The sequence below is a fragment of the Terrapene carolina genome, unplaced genomic scaffold (genome assembly GCF_002925995.2).
Source record: "Terrapene carolina triunguis isolate 2854851 unplaced genomic scaffold, T_m_triunguis-2.0 Scaffold67, whole genome shotgun sequence".
Classification (NCBI taxonomy): Eukaryota; Metazoa; Chordata; order Testudines; family Emydidae; genus Terrapene; species Terrapene triunguis.
The window spans coordinates 36,778,997-36,800,018 of record NW_020664418.1 but is presented as its reverse complement, the minus strand read 5'-3'; the positions used below and the strand labels follow the sequence as shown (position 1 = coordinate 36,800,018).

Below are 21,022 nucleotides of genomic sequence, written 5' to 3'. Positions count from 1 at the left end.
TGTGTGTGTGTGTGTGTGTGTGTGTGTGTGTGTGTGTGTGTGTGTGTATGAGGGACTGCTTTTAACAGGGCTGATAAATACAAACCAAGGAAAGGGGGGAGAGTGAAATCAGCCTTGTTTCTAACCTGTGACCAGTTGAATTTCAAAAACTGTCTCTGCCACTGTGGCCTGCAAGTTCTTCTGCAGTACTACCAAGCCCAAATGTTCAAACAGGTCAGGCACCAGCAATCATGAGTTAAAAATAAATAAAATATTGTGGAGTTCTTTTTATTCGCCTTCTAGGTTTTGAGCCTTTATGGTACATGTGGGTCAAATTTTAAGCCTTTCTCTGCGACTATAAGGGGAAGCCTTTTTTCTTTAAATGAAAGCTGTGAGTCTCACATCATCACCTGATTCCAGGAGCTGGGGCTATAACAAAATAGTACGAGACGTGTGATTAAAATCACACGAATTGGCAACACTGTTTCTGTCAGTAACTTTGGAACTGGTGCTAGACTGGGGGCCTGAAGCCATGTGTGGGCTCAGCAGGTAAGGGTGGAGCCAGGAAGGGGAGGAAAGTTTCTTATAATCTTTGGTATTTTTCATTCCCACTTCATACATTTTGAGTTCCATCAGGGCCACCAAGGTAATTGAAGTGTGAGTCAAACCATTTCTCAAAAAGGGCACCAGGGGGCAGTAGATGCCCTGTTTACAAAATCCTTTCCTTTGTTAGCAGTACTGCATTCTCAATAGCATCAGCAAAATGAAAATGACAATAGAAAATGGTTAAACTGTACAAAGCACGTGGTTTGTTCATATATTTGTAGCTAATGGGTTGAAATGGTGTTTTTTCTTGCTGCTCTTCACTGCAAGTTTAAAAAAAATCAACAGTTTTGTAGTGTGTAACTTTTACCCTCCACGTGCCGTTGGCAACCGTCCCCTTTTATAGACTATCTGCATGATTACTACAGTCTTGTGACTGCATGTTTCCAAACTCCTCTACTTCTCTCTCCCTTTCTCCATCCTTTTCAGGGCAACAGAATGTGGAAAGTTTATGCTCACTTTGTTCTACCAGATAAGGGTCTTTCATACAGTTGATCTACATTTTGTGCTTTTCTTTTTCCCAGGAGACTACACTGACTTCTATTCTTCAAGGGAACATGCTACAAATGTTGGGATCATGTTCCGAGGGAAAGAGAATGCTTTGATGCCTAACTGGTTCGTAGTTCAGTTATCTGTTTTCTCACATGTCGTGTTTTACACATTTTGCAAAGGCCTCTATAACCTTACAGGAAAATAAGTCCCTAGGGACAGATTTCTAGTTTAGTGCACATATAGCTCTGCTATGGAGCTATGCCGATGTATACCAGCTGAGGGTCTGAAACGCCACGTCTCCATTCTCCACTATGTCTGAGCTGTGTTTAGTTGTAGCAGAAAGGAGTGACTGTGAGGAGTCCGTTGCAGCTCCCTGATTCAGAGACAGTTTCATCTGAGAGCTGGTTCTTCTCGTATAGCAAGAAACCAATGATTGCGTGTCAGTAAATAAATCTGGATGCCTAAAAAGGTGGCACCATTCAGAGGAAAAATATATTCAAAAGTGGTTAGATAACAGGGGAAACTTAGTAACTTACTGTAAAGTGCTTGGCGCTTCCACAGTGCATGGTTCTGGTGATTGTAATACAGCATTTAACACACAATCAATGCTTTGTTTTAACAAGGTTGCACTTACCTGTTGGTTACCATGGCCGTGCATCTTCAGTTGTGGTGTCTGGGACACCAATTCAAAGACCAGTGGGGCAGATGCGACCTGACGATGGTGAGTTGCTGGTCATGCCATTGAAATGCGCTGTTCTCCTTAGCGAGCAGCATGGCATTGGAATATGTTTGGCTGCCTCTTGTCTTTTCTAGCTTCATTGCTTGTTTATTTTAGCTTCATAATGCACCTTTCCGTCTGTTTAATTCACAGCTAAACCTCCAGTGTTTGGTGCTTGCAAACTTTTGGACATTGAGTTAGAAATGGTAGGATGTATTTATTGTATTACAACTTGCCCTTTAATAAAAGAGAGTAAAAAGCTGAGCCTGTTATGAAAACATAACATGACATCGGTTATATACATTCTTCTAGCACCTCCCTCTGGGTGGTATATTGCCTGCTGTAGAACTTGCTTCAAAGGGGAGAATTCAATGCCTAAGAGTTGCATGGGAAAAAGAGCCAATTCTAGGTTAACTTCTCTCCAGTATCATTCCAGTTCAAGGGGTATGAAAGACAGTGGCTGCATAATGGGGACTGGTAGGGAGGGTGCATTTTAGTGAGACTCTTGTAGGAAATATATTCATTTTCTATTAGCCCATGGCATTGGCCTGCTAAACCCAGGGTTGTGAGTTCAATCCTTAAGGGGGCCATTTTGGGATCTGGGGCAAAAATCTGTCTAGGGATTGGTCCTGTGTTGAGCCGGGGGTTGGACTAGATGACCTCCTGAGGTCCCTTCCAGCCCTGACATTCTATGATTCATGCCCCTTAGCCAGTCTCTAAGCTGATAACCTAATCAGCTGTAGCTGCAAAGGTCTAAGCGGAGGTGGCAGAGGGATGTAGAGAAGGGAAGATTCCTTTGTTAGGCAAACGGGAAGCATAGAGTTCGCTGCATAAGATTCTGTTACAGGAACTTAGAACCTCTGCACAGAGAGACTTGATCGTATTTCTTAATGCACTAGCTATAGCTCTGCGCATGTGGCAGCTGCAGTTTAAATGAGAGTCCCTTTTGGCAAATTCAGGCCCTGAGTTTAATGACTGACTCTTATCAGGTTTCAGAGTAGCAGCCGTGTTAGTCTGTATCCGCAAAAATAACAGGAGTACTTGTGGCACCTTAGAGACTAACAAATTTATTAGAGCATAAGCTTTCGTGGGCTACAACCCACTTCTTCGGATGCATATAGAGTGAAATATATTGAGGAGATATATATACACACATACAGAGAGCATGAACAGGTGGGAGTTGTCTTACCAACTCTGAGAGGCCAATTAAGTAAGAGAAAAAAAACTTTTGAAGTGATAATCAAGATAGCCCAGTACAGACAGTTTGATAAGAAGCAAGTGTGAGAATACTTACAAGGGGAGATAGATTCAATGTTTGTAATGGCTCAGCCATTCCCAATCCCTATTTAGCCCTGAGTTGATTGTGTCTAGTTTGCATATCAATTCCAGCTCAGCAGTCTCTCGTTGGAGTCTGTTTTTGAAGTTTTTCTGTTTTAAGATAGCCACCCGCAGGTCTGTCAAAGAATGGCCAGACAGGTTAAAGTGTTCTCCCACTGGTTTTTGAGTATTATGATTCCTGATGTCAGATTTGTGTCCATTAATTCTTTTGCGTAGAGACTGTCCGGTTTGGCCAATGTACATGGCAGAGGGGCATTGCTGGCACATGATGGCATATATCACATTGGTAGATGTGCAGGTGAACGAGCCCCTGATGGTATGGCTGATGTGATTAGGCCCTATGATGGTGTCACTTGAATAGATATGTGGACAGAGTTGGCATCGGGCTTTGTTACAAGGATAGGTACCTGGGTCAGTGTTTTTGTTCAGTGATGTGTGGTTGCTGGTGAGTATTTGCTTTAGGTTGGGGGGTTGTCTGTAAGCGAGGACAGGTCTGTCTCCCAAGATCTGTGAGAGTAAAGGATCATCTTTCAGGATAGGTTGTAGATCTCTGATGATGCGCTGGAGAGGTTTTAGTTGGGGGCTGAAGGTGACAGCTAGTGGTGTTCTGTTATTTTCTTTGTTGGCCCTGTCTTGTAGGAGGTGACTTCTGGGTACTGACTCTTATCAGCTCACTGCTATTCAGGTGGTTTAACCCTGCTCTCTCACATGGGGAAAGGAAAAAGCTACAACTCTTGTTTCATCTGCACAAGGAGATTCCAGTTAAAGTTAAGGCGGAAAGCAAGTAAAATCACATTCTACCCTATCTGTCTTGTCTTAGCACTACCTGCGCGGGATTTGTCTTGGTGTAAACAAAGGTTTTATTTTCAAAACTTTGACTTGGTTAAAGCATTTTCTTCTCCATTTCAGGCGTTCTTTGTAGGCCCCGGAAACAAGTTTGGGGAGCCTATCCCAATCAACAAAGCTCATGAGCACATTTTTGGAATGGTCCTTATGAATGACTGGAGTGGTAATAAGTGTTACTCTGATTCCCTGGGGGGAATGCTTTTTGCTGTTACATGATATTCAAAATATTGACAGATATTGTATTTGTTTTAAATGATAGAAATATAAACTACTCAGGACACTGACGGGCTGAGGGTAGTGGGAGTGGAATACAGTCTACAACTTTCAGGCATTGGTTCAAATCCAGCTCAGGTCAGTAGTGACTAAGAGCTACTGCTAATGGAGGTCATCTAGCTATCGACGTGAAATGAGCTGATTTAGGTCTAATTCCTGCTTATCAGGGACATGACATAAAACATCGCCACAGCTGGCGCTCTCAGCAGAGGGTAGCTGTATATTAGAGGGAAAAGAGTTAGCAATTACAACATATTCCCTAGTGTAGACACAGGTGAACGCTTTTTAGCACGATTTAGCTAATCAAGGTGGACCTTAAGATTGATTTCAACTAGTTAAATGGAAGTAAAAGATTCATAGATTCTAGGACTGGAAGGGACCTCGAGAGGTCATTCAATCCAGTCCCCTGCCCTCATGGCAGGACCAAATACTGTCTAGACCATCCCTGATAGACATTTATCTAACCTACTCTTAAATATCTCCAGAGATGGAGATTCCACAACCTCCCTAGGCAATTTATTCCAGTGTTTAACCACCCTGACAGGTAGGAACTTTTTCCTAATGTCCAACCTAAACCTCCCTTGCTGCAGTTTAAGCCCATTGCTTCTTGTTCTATCCTTAGAGGCTAAGGTGAACAAGTTTTCTCCCTCCTCCTTATGACACCCTTTTAGATACCTGTTAACCCGTGTCTAGGCTAGGGAAAAATATTGGCTGGGTTGGAGTTAGCTAACGTGTTAACTAAACCTGAACTAACATTGGCCTCTCTTTCTAAGCTAGACCTACCCAGAGGATTTTGAACTGTGCTTTTGAGCCCTTCAGATGACTGCTTTAGGTCATGGTTGAGCTATCCTGGGCAAGCGGGTGGTATTTCATTGCTTGTTCAGTGGATGGTGGTGGCTGTTGGTGTGCAGAGCTCTTCATCTGGCTCTCTATCACTGGCCTGGAGTCCATGTGACTCTCTGAAAATTTCATTATATTGCATTGATTTTCCTTTTTTTCTTCAGCTCGAGACATTCAGAAGTGGGAATATGTTCCACTGGGTCCGTTTCTGGGCAAGAGCTTTGGCACAACCATCTCTCCGTGGGTTGTTACTATGGAAGCTCTCATGCCATTTGTGTTGCCAAACCCCATCCAGGTTAGCAAGAGAATGGCTGGGTCGCTAGAAATGATTTGAGTGAAAATAGAATGGGGGTCTCTAGGTTCTGAGAACAGAAACGCTTGGTTGTACCAGCACCTTTCTATTGACTTCAAGGCTTGATCCTGCCTCCAAGATGTGGGATGACATCCTGGCCCCATTGAAACCAATGGGGAAATGCCCATTGACTTCCGCCGGGCCAGGTTTTCAGTCATGGTGCGTACGGCTGCATAGCTTTGAAAACCCAACTGCTTACAATAAATGGTAGGGATGATGGACTCTAGCTAAAATGTTCTGATCAAGAGTCAAACCTGCCCATAGTTTGAGGATATTTGATTCTATGGTATGTAGCCATTTAATTAGACTTAATACAGTGAAGAGAGTTTACAAGTCGCTCTTCTCTGTGTGAACTAAACAGCTCAGGTCTGAAACTGCAAGCCTTGAGTATACATGGTGTGCCAAATCAGGACAAAGGTGCACTAAAATTCTATTTGGTTGGGTTTAACAACCATGTGAAAAATCAAGGGGACTTTTGGAGGCCAAGAGGAAAAAGTGCATTTGATTAAATGAATACCTTGGTAGTGGCATAAACATTTGTGACATAATTATGTATGTGGAAACAGTAGCTTAGGCAATTATTCATGAAGGCAAGGGGACTGGAAAAAATGCATGCCCTGAGAAAGGGACACCTGGTACTCAGCAGAGCCTTGTGAAGAGAGCTGTTACAAAATGTCCCAAGGTATGTGCTAGTCTTTTCTCTTTCCTTTTGGCCTTCAGGCTGTAATGCCTGTTATATGCTTTTAGGTTCCCAAGCCACTGCCATACCTCTGTGATGAAGAGCCCTATGCTTTTGACATAAATCTCTTTGTCGCTATCAAAGGTACAGTAAATGATTTGTGGAGTTAAAGTGATGTAGAATCTGCCATATGTTTCAGACATTTGTTCCATCAATTCTGCGATCCTGATTTCTGTGTAGGGCAATACTTGCTGACTCAGATGAAGGTAAAAAAGCTCATAATGTTCCTACTCGCTAGTTCAGGGCTGTGCTATGGAAAACAGTCCCCTTGCGGTGGCTGCATATGATCATTTTACAATCTAAAGAATTATTGTAGATTTTTTTTTTTTTTAATGTTCTGATAGCTCTTAGACACCCAAGCGGGCTCAGTGCTCCACTGTGCTGGTGTTCTGTGGAAACAGAGTAAAAGACACAGTCCCAACTCCAATGACTTTGCAGTCTAATTAAAACAAGATGTGGCAAGTGGGTGGTAACTAATAATCAGAAGGAACAGACAGAGGGAAGACCAGGGAAAGAGTACTAAGAATGTGTGTTTTACTAGAGGTGAAAGATGACTGACTTCATTGGGACTTGTAGAGTAAGGTATGTCCCGAAATGAGTATAGGGATCAGAACATGGCCCTCTGATGCTGTGCTTAATGTGTGGGACTATCATGGTCCTGCTGTTGAATGTGTGTCAGTAGAAGAGGAGCTCAGCACCCTAACACCTAGTTAGGCCAGCAAGGGGGTGCAGGAGATTGTGTATCTTCCATCTCTCGACTTTCAATCCCCAACACATCCCCTTCACAGCTGCAGTTCATGGCCTCTTGGGATGATGCAGCAAAAGATTGATACAGTGAATCAAAGAGAGAACTGGGCTGGGCCAATGGTTAAGACACTACCCTGTGTCATTGTAAAATGGGAATGATATTCTACTGATGGGGCCCATGTGAGGACTTTACCTTCAACATGATTCTAGCTTAAGTATCATGCAAATGAAAATAGCAAAGGAGATTTTCCTTTTAATAATACTATGTATTTCTGTAGATCCTGCCATTAGTACGAAATAAGCCTTGCAACTCCCCTATAAGATAGGGAAATAATATCTCCATTTTATGGTGAGGGAAGCAGAGGTACAAGAGATCAAGTGGCTTAGTCATAGGGGAAGTCTGTGGCAGAGCAGGGGATAGAAACCAGATTTTGACTTGTATTTGGAATTGTACTCCCCCTCCCCCCACCCCTGCAGCCCTTCATACTGGGACAGAGCATGTCATTGCTTATTTTCTCCTGAGCCTGACAATGGTAATGGAAGCCTCTGTCCAGCCATAAAATGAAAATGCCATAGACGTCTTCACCTAGTGCAATTTTCCCATTGATTGCTTTTCCCCCCCCTTCCTTTAGGAGAAGGAATGAGCAACCCAGCCACGATATGCAAATCAAACTTTAAGGTAAGAGTATGGTTTGATTTCATTCGTTTCAAATGATGCTGGCACACTGGGTCCCATACTCAGCATACACTGATTTACACTAGCTGAGAATCAGGCCTGTTATGAGAGGAAAGCTGGTGATCACTGTTGTCTCAACTGATTTACAAACACCTGAGAGCTTCAGCTCTGAACAGAGACTGGCTTTTCCTGCAACTAGGGCTTAGCGCCAACAAAGTTCTACATGTGCTAGAAGAGTTTTGCTGGAGATGGTGCGAGGGCAGAGTGGGAAAGCTGGGGGAAGGTGGATGGATGAAAACATCCCAATTCCACCTCATAGGTGTTTGCCTCCAAAATCACTGCTGTTACACAGAGGTGACTGCAGCATTTGTCCCAGTCCAAGTATGTTGGAGGACACCATTAAAATAAATGTGTACACGCCAGCTGCAGGATTTCATAGAGTGTTTTGTGTCCACTCTGGATTTTAGTTCCTGGCTTCTAAGCCAAAGAGTTTAAACAATTGCGAGACAAATTCTAGGCAGCTATTTTTATAGCCAGTGTTTAACATTGGGCCTAAGCCTTGAGTTTTACTAAACTCCACTGGGTACCGAACCCAGAAGGGTGGGGGGAAAGTGGGCTCAATATAAATTAGAGCAGCCTAGTTTCTTAAGTATCCTAGGATGAATTTCCTCAGGCCCTGCCAACGTGAACACATCTAATATATCTAAATATTTTTTAACCTGTTCTCTCTCTCTTTTGGCTTGTGCTCCTTCCCCCTTGTTAATATTAATAGTGTTCAGCATCTGGTCACAACGTTTTTAGTGAAGCCGGAAGTAAAATAGACATTAAACACTTTGATTTCATTTATTATTAGCTCTTCATTCCTGCTAAGTAGTGGATTTACATTTTCCTTCATCTTTTTCTTGCTCCTAATGTATTTATAGAACCTGTTTTTATTGCCATTTATGTCCCTTGCTAGCTGTAACTCATTTTGTGCCTTAGCCTTTACATTCTTGTGGTATCCTTCTGTACTCAGTTTTAGCAATTTGTCCATCTTTCCACTTTCTGTAGGATTCTTTTTTGATTTTAGATCATTAAAAGCTCCTCATGTGGCCATATTGGTTTCTTGCTATTCTTCCTATATTTCTTTTGCATAGTTTGCTGTTCTGCCTTTAATATTGTCCCTCTGAGAAACTGCCACCTCTCCTGAACTCCTTTTTACCCTTAGGTTTTCTTCCCATCAGTTCTTTACCTACAAGTTATCTGAGTCGGCTAAAGTCTGCTTTTTTTTTTTTAAAGCCCATTGTCCTTATTCTGCGGTTCTCACTCCTTCTTTCCTTAGAATCATTAAATCTATCTTTTCATGATTACTTTCTCCCAAATTGCCTCCCACCTTCAGATTCACAACCAATTTCTCCCTGTCAGAATTAAGTCTAAAATGACTGCCTCCCTGGTTACTTCCTCCACCTTCTCAAACAAGAAGCTGTCCTCAGTACATTCCAAGAATTTGAGATTTTATATTTTGCCATATTACGTTTCCAACAGATGTCTGGATAGTTAGTCTCCCATTGCTATCAGGTCTTGTGTTTTGGATATTTCTGTTGTTTGTTCCAGAAATGCCTTATCCACCTCCTCCTGATTGGGTGATCTATAGTAGACCCCTGACATGACATTACCCCTGGATTTTCCCCTTTCATCTTCACCCAGAGTCTTTGATCTGCCTCTCATCTCTTTCTGGACTTCGAAACAAGTGTGTATATTCTTGGTGTATAAAGCAACCCCTCCTCCTGTTCTTTTCCCTGCCTGTCCTTCCTGAACAAACTATTCCCCCTCTATACCAATATTCCAGTCATGAGATTTATCCCACCAAGTCTGTTATGCTAATTAAGTCATAATTTAGCTTGGGTACTAAGCCTTCCAGTTCTTCCTGTGTGTTTCCCAAACTCCTTGCATTTGTGCATAGACATCTAAGATGTTGAGCAGATTTCCCCATTGTTTTTCCCCCATATGTTTTCCCCCCTGTGTCCCTATTGTAATTTTCCATGCCCCGCCCCCAACATCTAGCCGCCTTAAGTTTTGTCTACACTGCAGTAAAAGACCCACGGCTGGCCCGGGTCAGCTGACTTGGACTGCGGGGCTATAAAATTGCAATGTAGACATTTGGGCTCAGGCTGGAGCCTAGGCTCAGAGACCCTGTGAGGGAGCTTGGTCACAGAGCCTGGGCTCCACCCCAAGACTGAACATCTGCATATAATTGTATAGCCCAAGTCAGCTGACCGGACTAACCGCAGGTCTTTTATTGCACGTAGACATACCCTTAAGGTCAACACCTGGACTTCTGTTAAGGTCACTTTTTTTTATATACTTACCTGTGGGCTTTTCTCATCGGTCTCCTTTGAACTTGATTTAAAACCCTCCTCACCAGGTTAGCGAGTCAGTGTCCAAAGAGGCTCTTCCCCTTGAAAGTCATATTAGTAACATGACTGATGATGTCTGTGCTGTACTGCCAGGTACCTGCACTTCTGACGGCCAGCTACCCATCTAACAATTATTAGGACTGGTTGACTTGTTACATTGCACAGAAATATCTGACTCTGGTAGCCACAAATTGCCATTAACCCCGACATTAATGCCACGCCTTCAGGTGCTAAAATCCTTCTACACAGGATTCCATTGACATCTGCTTATTCCCGCTGAAGGGCCAAATACTCATATAGAGAGGGCCTGATTGAAAGTCCATTATGTCATTGGAAAGGTTCCCATTGATTCCACTGAGCTTTGGACCAGACCAGTTGCCTACAGAGCTGGGGTATTAATATGCTGTAACCCTGCTTTCACAACATACAATAGTTGCTTCTCATATCTTCAAACATAAACTATTTGTATTCAGGCCATACATCTGGAGACCAATCAATGAGCCAGAGGATCAATTTAAAGTAATTACAAATGTTCCATTTAGGCTGCTGAAGACTCCTGATTAGATAAGGATGTCGTTCTTGTGGGCTAATGTTTAACAGTATGATCCAGAAAGAATGAAATGCGTTTTGTACAGACTAGTGACATCTGTGAGTTATGTTTGTCCTTCACTTCCCCCTTTTTCCAGTACATGTACTGGACCATGAAACAGCAGCTGGCTCATCACTCCATCAATGGATGCAACCTCAGACCTGGAGATCTCCTGGCATCTGGAACAATCAGTGGACCTGTAAGCATTTAACTAACAGCTGTCACTAATAACGAAGTACTCAGAAATTAGAAACTGATCAGATGTGACCCTGGCCTTAAATCCACTTTGTTTTACTATGGACATCTTTGTAGTTCTTCCTCAGTCTTTTTGGAGTACATATTTTTTTAAGCCTTCCTACTGTCAGTATCCATAAAAGCCAGTTGTGGTATTTTAGAGGCAACAATATTCATGCACAAAAGTATCCACAAAAGTAGCCCAATCCTGCTGTGTGAGTTACAGCTACTATCTCATTGTTAAAAACAAACCCCACAGCAACAGTATGTTGAGATCGATGGAGGACAACCTCTAGAGCAGTGGTTTTCAAACTGCGGGAATGGAAGGCACCAGGCCATTAAAAGTCCCATTGGCGGTACTGCCCAGCTAAGGCAGGCTAGTCCCTACCTGTTCCAACACCACACTGTGCCCCGGAAGTAGCCAGCAGCAGGTCCGGCTCCTAGGCGGGAGGGCCACGGGGCTCCGCGCTGCCCCTGCCCCAAGCACCGGTCTAGGAGCCAGACCTGCTACTGGCTGCTTCCGGGGCGCAGTGCGGTCCACGGTGCCAGGACAGGCGGGAAGCCTGCCCTCTGCACCCCGGCTGCACCGCTAACCGGGAACCACTGGAAGTACCCCAGCCCTGACCCGCCCTCCCCAAACCCAGAGCCCCCTCCCGCACCCCAAACACCTCATCCCTGGCCCCATCCCAGAGCCTGCACCCCCAGCCCAGAGCCCTGAGCCCCTCCCACACCCCAAACCCCTCATCCACAGCTCCATTGGGTCACGGGCATCAACAATTTTCTTAAACTGGCTTGCCAGAAAAAAAAGTTTGAAAACCACTGCTCTAGATAATGTATGTGTTACTGTTATTCAAAGTGTTAACACTTCCAAGTCTCTCAATTCTGTATGACCCTAATTTCATACTCCATTATTTTAATTTATACTGCACTGGTGTTGCACTGTACTTAGAAAATGCAAACCCCACTTTCTCCAATGTATTTTTTGGGATTCACAGAGCTCTATCTCCTGACCAGCACATTGCTGGACATTGTTCAGTGGTGGACCGAGGTGTGATGTGTTGTTTTTCTTTCCTCTTGCTGAAATAGAAAATAAGGACAGGTTAAGATTTTATACCCTGGTGTCCAATAGCCTGTAAAGTCATTGGGAGACTTTCCACTGGGAAACGTCAGTGGGGGTTGGATCTTACTCCTAGTCACCTAGTGTATTGCCATCTGTCCTTCTATAAGGCTCCAGTAGCGTGTCAGCTTAATAAAGCACGTACACCAACCTGCTAGGGTACACATGTACAAGTGAAGTGCTTTTTCTTCTCTCTAGCACATCATGCTGCAGATTTACATTAAAATCGTTTAAACATTTAACAACATATAGCATTCCTCTGCACAATGAAATGTGAATAGGACTCTGAAATGTAGCAACAGACAGATACTTGAGAGGCAGAAATAGTGCCCTAGATTTGTCTCCATACTTCCTTGAACAGGATCCAATTTTTCCGTATAGTGCCCACTACTAAAGCTAATGATACCAAAGAGAAGATTGCTTTAGGCAGTTGTGGCCTCCAGCAAGTAAGGAGTTAAAAAACAAAGACAGGTGAGTAAGCTAGCACATCAATGAACCCGATCAATGACTGTTACTGGCAAGGTTCCATTGCACAGAATCCAACAATATATTTGTTTTCTCACTCCCAGCAGCAGGGGGGATCGGGGGTTAATGGTAGTACTGACATGTGGAATGACTTTACAATTCTGTTACTAACTTATGCTTTGAAGGATCCGGAGAACTTTGGCTCCATGCTGGAGATGTCATGGAAGGGAACAAAAGTAATTGACCTTGGGAATGGACATTCTCGTAAATTTCTGCAGGATGGGGATGAAGTCATTATAACAGGTAACAACCAAATGATTATGGGTGTGTTCTCTTGGTACTGTGAGCTGGCTTAGTACCACGGAGTGTGGCCCGTAGTTGTTTTATATACAGGAACTCCTCACTTAGTCGTCCCAGTTAACGTTGTTTGGATGTTAAGTTGCTGATCAATTAGGGAACATGCTCGTTTAAAGTTGCGCAATGCTCCCTTCTAACGTCCTTTGGCAGCCGCCTGTTTTGTCCACTGCTTGCAGGAAGAGCAGCCCGTTGCAGCTAGCTGGTGGGGGCTTGGAACCAGGGTGAACCAGCAGCCCCCCCATCAGCTCCCCCTATCAGCTCCCCACTCCCCTAAGTTCCCTGTGCAGCAGCTGTCCCTTCCCCCACTGCCATGTGCTGCTCCTGCCCTCTGCCTTGGAGCTGCTCCCAGAGACTCCTGCTTGCTGTACGGGGGAAGGGGGGAAAACGGGGGCTAATGTCAGGGTGTCTCCCCCTCCACCCTGCTCCTGCACCCCACTTACCCCATCTTCCATAGAGCAGGGGGGACACACGATGGAGGGAGGGAGCTTCTAGGCAGTAGCTGCTGTCTCAGGTCTCAGCAAGCTGATTTGATTAACAAGGCAGTGTACTTAAGCCTGGGGTCAGCTACTTAAAGGGGAAATGCACATTTTTTCTCTCACACACAGGGTGTGTGTCTCTGTCTGCCCTCCCTCCTTTCCTGCTGCCTTGTAGAGTGTTGTGAGCATTAACCGTTGAGGGCTCAGTCAATTGCCAGTTCATTTAGCAGTAAGGCATTCCCTGGGAAATATCCCACCCTCTGACTCCTCCACCTCAACCAAGTTTCACACTCATCATCACTGTGTACCAGTATTAAATTGTTTGTTTAAAACTTATACTGTGTGTGTGTATATGTGTGTGTGTGTGTGTGTGTGTGTGTGTGTATATGTGTGTGTGTGTGTATATATATAATGTCTGGTGAAAAACATTTCCCTGGAACCTAACCCCCTCATTTACATTAATTCTTATGGGGAAATTGGATTCGCTTAACATCGTTTCACTTAAAGTCGCATTTTTCAGGAACATCACTACAACGTTAAGTGAGGAGTTACTGTATAGCATTTCTAGTGGGAGTCGGGCTTCCTGTGAATTCCTAGCTGCACATGACCCCCTCCTGGTTCCTGGGAGGTAAAGGCAGGGGGATAAACTGTCCCCTGCTATATCTGCTGTATAGGTCTGTTTTGTTGTGTTTTACTTTAGCCCAGTAACTGAAAGGCTAACTATCTCCTCATTGCTCCCAGAATAAGTAGTGGATTCTTGCAGCTCAGTTTGTCAGTGTCTGTCTATTTTTGGGTATTATACAGTGCCTGTTACTGTAGTATTGAAGCATATGGGTTCCCTGTTTCCCAGGTTCCTTTTGAGCATGATGCCAGGGTTCTGGTGTTCTGCTACCCCCCCCCCCCATTATAGCCTTTATATCAAACAAAGTTGCCAGCTATTTTTGAATGTACTGAAAATGTACCAGAGCAGGAATGGTGATGCTTTTTACTAGCCTGCCTTTCCCTTTAGTTACTGCGTACATGCACCTAACTGTAGTCATATATAGTTTGCAATGCACAAAAATACTTTGGGAGCTAGTAGTTTGTTTTGATTTGGGGTTTTTCCAAACTACAAATAACACGTGATACGTTGTTACTCCTCTTTTGACACTTCCCTCTCCATAGAGATGTGTGATAGTGTTGTTCCTTTAGGTAGCATAAAAGCTATTATAGAAAGCAAAGGAGGTTTTTTTTTGCATCATGACACTAAGGACTGGGATTTTGAAAGGAGCCTTAAAGAGTTAGGTGTGGTGGTGTAATTTAGATGGAATGTATGGACCCAAAGAGTCAAAGGTGTTAACATGCCCCTGACATGTTTGAAATTGTTTAATGTTAGACCAAGGGTTGGTATACAGAGACTTCAGCCTGCTTAGTACCATGGCAAACACCATTAAAAGTCCTTTTAACCTTTTATTAAAGATACAGAACAAGAAGGGGGAAATAGTTTAAGTATTTGGAATGTAAAGTATTAAGTACGGCTTTCATTTTAACAGCATCCCTTGTTCCATTTCCCCTTGAGCTGTAGAGTCTTTAGACAGAAACCCCCACTTGGTTGACAGTCTCTTAGGTGGTATTGAAGATCGTAATGATTGTCCTTTTTGGGGAAAAGAAAAAATTCGTTGAAATGAGTTGGTGCTGCTGTTGAAGAAGTCTGGTCCCGATTCCTAGAAAGCAAAACAAGACACACGCAGCTTCTGTCTCTGGTGTTGATTCTCCCTTGCAGCCTTGCTGCTGGAAAACCCAGGCACAGCACACAGTCATATCAGCCACTCCGAGTCCTGGCAAACTCATACCAGCATCAGGATGTTTTAGAGCATTGCTTTTATCTGCTTCTCTGGTCACAGGCTCACAGCGGTGTTGCAAAATATGCAATCCTGGCTGGCTAAGCCAGACTTCTCATAGACAGAAGGCAAAAGGAGACGGATAGGAAAGAGAAGAAATAAGGTGGGGAAGGAAAAATACGGTGTGAATGTGAGAGAGAGACCGTCTCTACATACCTTGTGGTGTTCGGGATTTAGCTGAAACCAGTGGAGGTAGTGATGTCATCTCTGGCTCCCTCTCTTGGTTTGATCTAGTTGGGACATTTCTTGTGATCAGGACAATGAAGACCCAGTGATGTTACAGTGGATCCCAGGAGATAATGAGGGTGGCAGCCATGATGGTGAAGCTCACTCCTTTCCCTTCTTTCAATCAGCAATTGTTCCATTTCACTTCCTCTCTACCAATTTTCCTCAAACACTTTTATTTTAAGGAGCCCTTAGGAGGAGCGATGGGCAGAGTTGTTCACTCCTTCATTATTTTATCAGCCAATGGGCTAATTTTGGACCTACCAATTTTGGTTCATTTATTGCCAGTCTCCCACTGTTCTGGTTTACCAGATACGATCTTAATACAGTCTTTGAATTTTGTTGTAGGTTATTGTAACATTTTGTGAACTTTCACTCACTTTTCACGGTTAAGCTCAGATTTAGGGTAAATTTGTCGGCCCAATTATCACAACAGGTGCCAACTGAATTTCAATAGGATTTGAGTGCCTGCCTCCCTTAGGCTCCTCTGAAACTCCCAGCCAAAGCCTGCATGCACTTGAGCCATTTGTCCTGGCTGCAGGAGTCAAACCCAGAATCCTAGATCTAAACCGTTTTGAATATGGGAGAGGGGGTTCCAATTCAAATTCCTGCATCCAAACCCAACTCCTGTGTTTTTAGTTCAAGCACAGATTCAGAACCAGAAATTACTTTTTTCCTCCTGGTTCTGATATGGGGTAAAGCCATTCTTGTGAGATTTTTTGGCCTAAGTTTGCAGACATCTCCTCAGTTCCTCTGCTGGCCATTTTAGAGAACTATTTGTGAAATGTTTCACATCAACAAATCTCACTAGCCAGAAACTAACCATGCTCTGAACAGCTTCTTCGATTCCTCGCCCACAACAGTTCTTACACATATATTAAGTAGAGTAGTCCACAGGATTTGCACAGACAATGAAGCTGCCAAAGTGATAGGAAGAATTTAATTAACGTGACTTGAACAAGAGAAAACAATTGTGACTAAGTCATGGAAGCTGGTACATATGTCTGGTGAGAGGAACATTGTTTGTTTGGGATTGGGAAACTTGCAAGAACTATCATAGAGGGGAAATACCTACAACACAGAGGCAAAACTAGGGTGCCTTACCCAGCTGGATATCTCTGCAATTAAGGAATGAGCACAAGAAAATAATTCTAGTCAAGTGAATGAGCATCAATGCAAGGTCTGAGTATGAAGCTAAGCAAACACTGCAGGGGCACTTCAAAGACAGCACTGAAATAAATGAGGTGGCAAAATCCAGCACATGGTGGTGCATGCACATCAGTACAGCCCATTACCCCCTTCAAAAGCATCAATAAGATTAACAGCTCTGACATCACAAGAGCGAGCCCTGTAATAGATCCCCTGAACCGAGAACGGGAATTGAAGATGTGTTACTGAAACTGACAACAGCTGCAATAAATGAGCTGAGATCTCCAGAGGGGTAATGGTGACAGTATGATGGACAAGACGGCAATGAGGAGGTTGTGAAGGCTAGGACTATAACAGAGTTTAAAAGAGAACTGGATAAATTCATGGTGGTTAAGTCCATTAATGGCTATTAGCCAGGACGGGTAAGGAATGGTGTCCCTAGCCTCTGTCTGTCAGAGGGTGGAGATGGATGGCAGGAGAGAGATCACTTGATCATTGCCTGTTAGGTTCACTCCCTCTGGGGCACCTGGCATTGGCCACTATCGGTAGACAGGATACTGGGCTAGATGGACCTTTGGTCTGACCCGGTATGGCCTTTCTTATGCTCTTATGAGGTTCAGCAAATGGAACATAGCGTTTTCCTATCCTCGTTAAGGTTTCCTTGTGTATATTCGCCTGCTGCGTGAAATCTGAATTGGTTTCCAACCCCAAGAGTAAAGGTGTTAATTGTTAGTGCTTAGCAGGCCCTTCTGAATAAATGTGCTCAATATTCTGTAGAGGCCAACTCATTTAACCTCACTGACAGTCGTTACAATAAGCCAGTTATTCCTGAGCAGGAATTTGGCCAGTTATAAAGTTCAGAGTGTGCATTTTCTTTTCCAAAGTCAGGGTTTCTTGGAGGTTTTTTTGGCATGTAGGTGGCCAGTGTGATACTGTTCTCATTAAATATTATATCCAAGTGTCACTCCAATCTGAGCTAGTCCAAGATGGCTTTCTCCCTTTTAGTATCTATTCCTCTCTTTATCCCTTGGCTACTTGAGTTTCAAACCTGATCACATCTCTGCACTAAGTTTTTCAACATTTGATCCTTGGAAAGAGACAGAGTTTCCCTAGACCTCTTTGTTACCGCACGACCTGAGTTCTCGTAAGAAGTGAAATCTGCTCTCTCAAGGAAAACTCCACTGCTTTGTTATCAGCATTACAAAGAATCTCTGGAATGAACAGAGCATAGATGCAGTCATTCTGTGATATGATTCAGAGACAACCCCTGAGTGTGAGTGGACTGAAGAGGGAATGAGAAATTCTATTTCTTTAGGACTTGTTTCTCTGAAAAGCACTCCTTGGTAAAGTCAAGAGCTGAAAGCCTCTAATGTCAGGAAAGGGAGTGCAGGTGCTGAATCTGCTTAAGTGAATAGTCACCTTCCATGTCGCCAACTGAATGATTTCAGTGCCTTGTAAAAAACAGCAAAAACCCACTATACTTTGGGAGCAATCAACTAAGAGGACAGTCTCCACTACATATATAATTAGGAAGTAGGGACAATGTTGCTATGAATCACTGCAGTGGTATGCTGCAAAGCCTTTTTTTCAGACATCATGAATGTGAGCCTCACTCCTTGGTTCAGCCTGTTTATGCTGCTTAAAAGGGCCAGAGCACAATAAAGGGGCCCTAAATACCCCATATTCAGCTGGGGGAGGATTTCCCTGATGCAGGCACTATGGCTGACAGCCAGAAGGCTGCCCTCGGATGATGTAGGGGAATGACTGGAGCAGAAGGGGCTGCAGCCTCTAGGATAGCCCAGGGAAGCTACAGAAACAGACAGACCTGCAAAGGGGCCTCTCCAGTCCCCAGAGCAGCCCAAGATGCACAAACTGGAGAAATGATCTGAAGTAAATAAGATGAAATTCAATAAGGACAAATGTAAAGTACTCCACTTAGGAAGGAACAATCAGTTGCGCACATACAAAATGGGAAATGACTGCGTAGGAAGGAGTACTGCAGAAAGGGATCTGGGGGTCATTGTGGACCACAAGCTAAATGAGTCAACAGTGTAACACTGTTGCAAAAAAAGCGAACATCCTTCTGGGACGTCTTAAGAAGAGTGTTGTAAGCAAGACACAAGAAATAATTCTTCCGCTCTACTCTGTGCTGATGAGGCCTCAACCAGAGTATTGTGTCCAGTTTGGGCACCACATTTCAGGAAGTATGTGGACCAATTGGAGAGAGTCCAGAGAATAGCGGGAAAAATGATTAAAGGTCTAGAAAACATGGCCTATGAGGGAAGATTGAAAAAATTGGGTTTGTTTAGTCTGGAAAAGAGAAGACTGAGAGGGGACATAAGTTTTCAAGTACATAAAAGGTTGTTATAAGGAGGAGGGAGAAGAATTCTTCTTCTTAACTTCTGAGGCTAGGACAAGAAACAATGGGCTTAAATTGCAGCAACGGAGGTTTAAGTTGGACATTAAGAAAAACTTCCTGTCAGGGTGGTTAAGCGCTTGAATAAATTGCCTAGGGAGGTTGTGGAATCTCCATCATTGGGGATTTTTAAGAGCAGATTGGACAAACACCTGTCAGGCATGGTTTAGATAATATTTAGTCCTGCCACAAGTACAGGGGACTGGACTAGATGACCCCTCTCGGTCCCTTCCAGTCCTATGATTCTATGAAGATTGGGAGAGCACAAAGGTGGCTTTTCCCATTGTCCCTCTGGGCTGCGAGTTCTGTGAGCCTAGCTCAAGGGAGAGTGGCCACATGACTAAACAACATTTGAACTACACAGGCTGGTTGATAGGTGTAGCAGCTGGTGAGTTGTAGCCTGTAGCTGCATTCCCACTGCATTGCTAGCTTAAAGTGTCAGCAGCACTCAAGCTTCAATCTACTCCCCCCCCCCCCCCCCCCCAATGGACCAGCTAGTTCTCATTTAAAGCATCACTTTACCTGTGCTAGACACACCAATTTGTGTGTAGACAGGAGTCAGGTTAGGGGTAACATTGAGTTATACCTTGAGCTAACACTGCAGTAAAGACAAGCCCTCAGTAAGAAGATACAAATTATCTGTATAACATTAACTCTTTCTCTGTTAATAGAAATTCAGGGACAGATGACTCACTGGAACTACTGTACCATTAATTACATGCAGGGAAGAATGTATCTTTCATCATTTTTGAAGAATCCATCTTTTGACAATGAAATTGCTCCTTAAAATAAACTGTTCACAGGACATGTTATATCACTGTTGTCTTTCCCTTCACTAAACATTATCAGCTGAGGTCTACAGTAATTCTATCTGTTGCTTCATCTCAGAATAACGTTTTCAGATATGCCTGAAGCATACGGGATGAAATGCCTTCAGCTGAGTTTCCTTTCCTGGTCTCTGGAAGCTGAACTAATGGATTGCTCTTTCTGAATACATACAGTACATGGCAGAATGAACCAGTACTGAGGGGGAACTTGCAGCACCCACATACCTCAGGATTGTGGAAAAAAAAAAAAAAAAAAAGTAGGATAGTAGTTCAGAATCAGAGGGGTAGCCGTGTTAGTCTGGATCTGTAAAAAGCAACAAAGAGTCCTGTGGCACCTTACAGATGAACAGATGTATTGGAGCATAAGCTTTCGTGGGTGAATACCCACTTTGTCAGATGCAAGAATGTCAAGGTCAGAATGTCAGCTCTCACAGCTTGCATGAATATTGAGGGGTCAAATCGTTCCGTAGTTACAGATGTAATCAATGACCGGTAACATTGGCAGTAGTCATAGACTTTCATTATCTGTTTATATAATTGAGCATAGCCGGACATCTTGGGCCAGATCCTTAGCTGGTGTCAATGGAGCTGTGCCAATACAGTTTAATGGATCTGACTATTAGTTTTGGTTTTTTAATTGTAGCCGCCCCATTGATGCTCTGGAAAGCTGAGGATTCTCCTAAGGCTGATCTAAACTATGCTAGGGACCAGGCCGGCATAGAACCAGGACCCACAAATATTGCCTTACAGCCCCCTCCCCACAGTGGTATCCAGTGTGTATTGGCCTGATCAAAAGCCCCTCAATGTCAATGGGAAACTTTGGGTCAATGGGGTGTGGATCACCCCAACTGAGCACAGCTAAGGAGCTAGGCCTACATCAGTGTATTTACGTTCATTTCATTCCCTTTCATGGTGGTACTGCAGCTTGTACTATTTTTATTTCATTTTATTTTTTACTACTTGTAAAAATCCGCTAGATGCCCCTCTGGTGACTCTCTTCCTCTCCCCATTCCAGGTCACTGCCAGGGAAATGGGTACCGCGTGGGGTTTGGCCAGTGTTCAGGAAAAGTGCTTCCAGCCATCTCTGCTCCATGATTACCTGCACGAGGTGACTTTCCAGGAAGGGAAGAAGCCTAGCCACGTTCCTGATGTAACTGTTCTCTGACATAACGAAATTAAAATCTGTGTGTGTGCGTGCACGCATTCAGTTTTCAAATCAGTATTTTTGATAGAAATGATTGGAGTTTCCCGAGTATTTTAACTGTTATCAATAAATATCTTAATGATG

The 21,022-nt window shown here is 43.6% G+C and overlaps 1 protein-coding gene across 1 annotated transcript in view; it reads left to right on the top strand.

Moving 5' to 3' along the window:
• The window catches only part of FAH (fumarylacetoacetate hydrolase), a 28,913-nt gene extending 7,891 nt beyond the window's left edge, over positions 1–21,022 (top strand). Inside the window, exons 5-14 of the mRNA XM_026648328.2 lie at positions 1,107–1,197; positions 1,698–1,795; positions 1,946–1,998; positions 4,040–4,139; positions 5,254–5,384; positions 6,189–6,264; positions 7,560–7,606; positions 10,686–10,787; positions 12,590–12,707; positions 20,750–21,022. Coding sequence (XP_026504113.1) covers positions 1,107–1,197; positions 1,698–1,795; positions 1,946–1,998; positions 4,040–4,139; positions 5,254–5,384; positions 6,189–6,264; positions 7,560–7,606; positions 10,686–10,787; positions 12,590–12,707; positions 20,750–20,829 — 896 coding nt within the window. The 3' untranslated portion in view covers positions 20,830–21,022. The remainder of the gene's footprint in view (positions 1–1,106; positions 1,198–1,697; positions 1,796–1,945; positions 1,999–4,039; positions 4,140–5,253; positions 5,385–6,188; positions 6,265–7,559; positions 7,607–10,685; positions 10,788–12,589; positions 12,708–20,749) is intronic.